At 35.7% G+C, this 3,301-nt stretch overlaps 1 protein-coding gene across 1 annotated transcript; it reads left to right on the top strand.

The window, feature by feature from the left end:
• The first annotated feature begins 1,301 nt into the window (after nucleotides 1–1,301).
• LOC114535481 lies at nucleotides 1,302–2,174 on the top strand. The gene is made up of 2 exons (XM_028556785.1): nucleotides 1,302–1,622; nucleotides 1,743–2,174. The coding sequence occupies exons 1-2, from the start codon at nucleotides 1,302–1,304 to the stop codon at nucleotides 2,172–2,174; spliced, it is 753 nt and encodes a 250-aa protein (XP_028412586.1).
• The last annotated feature ends 1,127 nt before the right edge of the window (nucleotides 2,175–3,301 follow it).

The following is a 3,301-nucleotide window of genomic DNA, read 5'->3' on the forward strand; positions in this document are numbered from 1 at the left end:
GCTCCATGTGACATATGTGGCAAATCCATCTTAATTTCCCTTCTAAAGAACCACAGCTCAAACTGTGATGCTAGTCCTATTGTCGTTGATGATGCAATTCAAGAGTCAGCCCATTTGGCAGTTGCTGTGGGGAGTGAGGTGAAACCAAAGGAAGAAATAAATAACAAGGTGCATAGACAAGTTTGACTATTGCGACTATTGTTACAGGATTCTTAGAAAATTATTATATTGTGTATGGTAACTGCTTGGGGTAAGAATCCATGATTATGTCCGTATTGGTCAACCAGGTTTCATTGAATTAATCTAGCTTACATTAATTGATGTTTATTTGTAGATCTTTATAACTGTATCTATAACCCCCAATTACATTGCTAGTCAAGAGAAAAAACCTACATAGTACCTTTAGGATAAACGTTGGCTATTGTGAATTTGTTGTAGGATACTACGAGACTGAGGGAAATGTTTCCCCATGTGGACATAAAGACTATCGAGGAAGCTCTCTTATCAGTAGAGGGAGATGTCAACAATGCTGCAGCAAAGTTGGCAGGTTGCACAGATGATTTTTGTAGTGATGAAGGTATGCAATATTATTAATCATAGTTTATTATCATAATTTTAACTCTGCTAAATACTGCATACCAAATTGCATGTTTTTATCAACATTTTACCTACAGAAATGTATGGAGAGTTTAAAACTAAGGAACTCCCAGCAGTATTTTCTGATGAAGGACAAAGTAGTAACAGTGCTACAGGTATTGCATACAGTATTCATATTGTAAAGTTTAATTTTTAAATAGCTGTGCAGTCTTATAAAAACATTAAGAAAAATTGTTCCCTGTTTTAACTCATGATGTTGTAAAGTTTGAGTGGGCTAGGGAGAAGGGGGTAGGTGGTTGGGGCTATGTCCGACAAAGATCCTCACATTTACTGAAATCCCTCACTTACACAAAATTATGAAGTACTGTAATTTACAGTATATCCCTATTTTTCTGGTTAATGCACTCATGTTTTTCCTCACAGTCAGCCATTAATAGCTAGGTTAATGAATGTATGGAAAAACTTTTAATTTACTCTTCCTTTGCATACTTTTAGATACCATTGACAGAGATTCTCTAAAGACTGTTATTGATGTTCTCCTTTTTTACAAAAAACAAATACTAGCAGATCTTGGATCCCAGCACATTGAGATTAACCGAATGCAACTTTCCTTGCTTCGCCAGTTAATGAAGATATACAAAGATCCAAAGTTAAATTTAAAAAAAATGCCAGATGTTGTATTTTCAAATGAATATGGTGCAGACATGGGTGGGCCCACAAAGGAGTACTTCCACATTGCTATTTCATCATTAACAAGAATGGATCCAGCATTCAATATACAACTGTTTGGTGGTAAACTAGGACACTTAATTCCTATTTGTGGTGTAGATGCTGTTGCATCTGGTTGCTTCGAAATGGTTGGAAAACTTGTAGCACACAGTGTGTTGCACGACGGCCCTGGTTTCATTGGCTTGTCTCCAGCTATTGTGAAGTATTTGACTAATGGGTCTTTAGAAGCAGCAAAAGAAGTGGTTACCACCAGTGATCTGCTAGATATTGACTTGAAAATTTTACAAGATGAAAAGGTTTGCACTCTATTTTTTTCTTTACCTAAGGGTCATTTTAAAGGTATAATTATTAAGATTAGAATTCTAAAATTAAATGTGAATTGTAGATAGTAAAACAGTTGTTGTTTGTGTCTGCAGGTGATTAATACATGTGTTAGTGAAATTGATCCCAATGCTAAAGACCTTGTGGAAGGTTTGTTGGTAAAGCATGGTTTGACTGATGTTTCTCTCACAGACAAAAACAAAGAGAAGGCTGTAAAAGATCTCTTAGTGGCAGAGGTGCTTGTAACCAGAACTGCTGCCCTTGATTCAATGTTCAGAGGTCTAAACCACCTGGGATTGGGTAACTTACTTAGACAATACCCAATCTTCAAAGAGGTTGTTCTGCCTTCAATTGAAGAAGCAGTTGTTGATGTAGAATTGTTAAAGAGGAAATTAAGTGACGCAATGAAGAAGCATCGCAATTCAAGAGATTTGAATAGTGATGATGCTGCAAATGAGGACAAAACATGTGAATGGCTCATGAAATTTCTTGATGAAGTCTCCGATTTATTTGGTAAATTACCGTAAAGTAATACCGTAGCTACAGTAGTTTGAAGGCATTTGTCATTTACCATATTTGCATAAGATGCCTGTTGACAATGTACTTCAATTTAGTCTGCTGAGAAAAACTATGTTTGTTTGGATTTTTAGATGATAATACGGGAAAGACATACCTATATTCTCTGGTTGTTTTTTTCACTGGTTCTCCAATTATTGACCCATTAGAAGACTTTCAAATTGTGTTTCACAACAAAGCAGAAAGAATCCTGCCAGAAGCTGATGCTTGCTTTAACAGGGTTATATTATCAACTGCTTGCAAGTCATATGTGGATTTCAAAAAGAACTTCATAATTGCACTGTCTTCCGGTGCAGAGGGCTATGGACGCTTCTAACAATTTATCCATAGTAGTAAGTGCTTTGTTATAGAACATGTACTGTCCAGCACAGTGGTTTATTGATATCACACGAAGATAGACTTTCAAGGTGACTAATTACCTTAGTTGATGAATGGTCTCATATATGATAAATGGTCTCATATAATTTGAAAATTGAAGTTTGTTGCAGACCAACTATCGAGGCTTTCCTAGTGCATGTTACCACCCACTTGCATTTTATGAATTTTATGTGATATTCCAGCTGCAGTACATTAAATACTGACTCAAACATCAACAAAGGTACTTATGTCTTCAGTTCTGTTATTTATATTTTATGTTAGGTAACCTATGTTATAGCGTTTGAACCTTACAAGGTAGGCTAATGTTAGGCAACATTAGTTTAAAATGTTGATATTTTAAATGTTAGAAAACTTTGATGGTAACTCAAGTTATAGTTTATCTGCTTATCATTGTAATAAATGATAAAGTGCCTCTTCAAACAAATCAATTCCATAACTTGATGTTTCTCCCATAGGGTCTACCGTTGCTTGCATGTTTTGAAAAGCTGTGTTTACTTGTGATGGTAACACAGTTTCAGGCACAATAATGTCATCTTGCAAACTACCCCACTCTTGTGATGGCAATGGACTATCCCAATCTATCCCATATGATGACAATTCTTCCTGTTAATAGAAAAAAAGTCAACTTAGTTAATCCTTTCATGCTAGACTTTGTAATACATGTACTCACACTCGTATTGGGCTCCCAAAATTCCCTTGA

This window comes from Dendronephthya gigantea, unplaced genomic scaffold (assembly GCF_004324835.1).
Source record: "Dendronephthya gigantea isolate DGI-Jeju-01 unplaced genomic scaffold, DenGig_1.0 000119F, whole genome shotgun sequence".
NCBI lineage: Eukaryota > Metazoa > Cnidaria > Anthozoa > Malacalcyonacea > Nephtheidae > Dendronephthya > Dendronephthya gigantea.

Bases quoted from the DNA above. Each gene is read 5' to 3' on its own strand.
- LOC114535481 (XM_028556785.1), top strand. From the start codon at position 1,302: ATGGGTGGGCCCACAAAGGAGTACTTCCACATTGCTATTTCATCATTA. The intron at 1,623-1,742 runs GTTTGCACTCTA...TTGTGTCTGCAG, and splicing joins AAATTTTACAAGATGAAAAG to GTGATTAATACATGTGTTAG.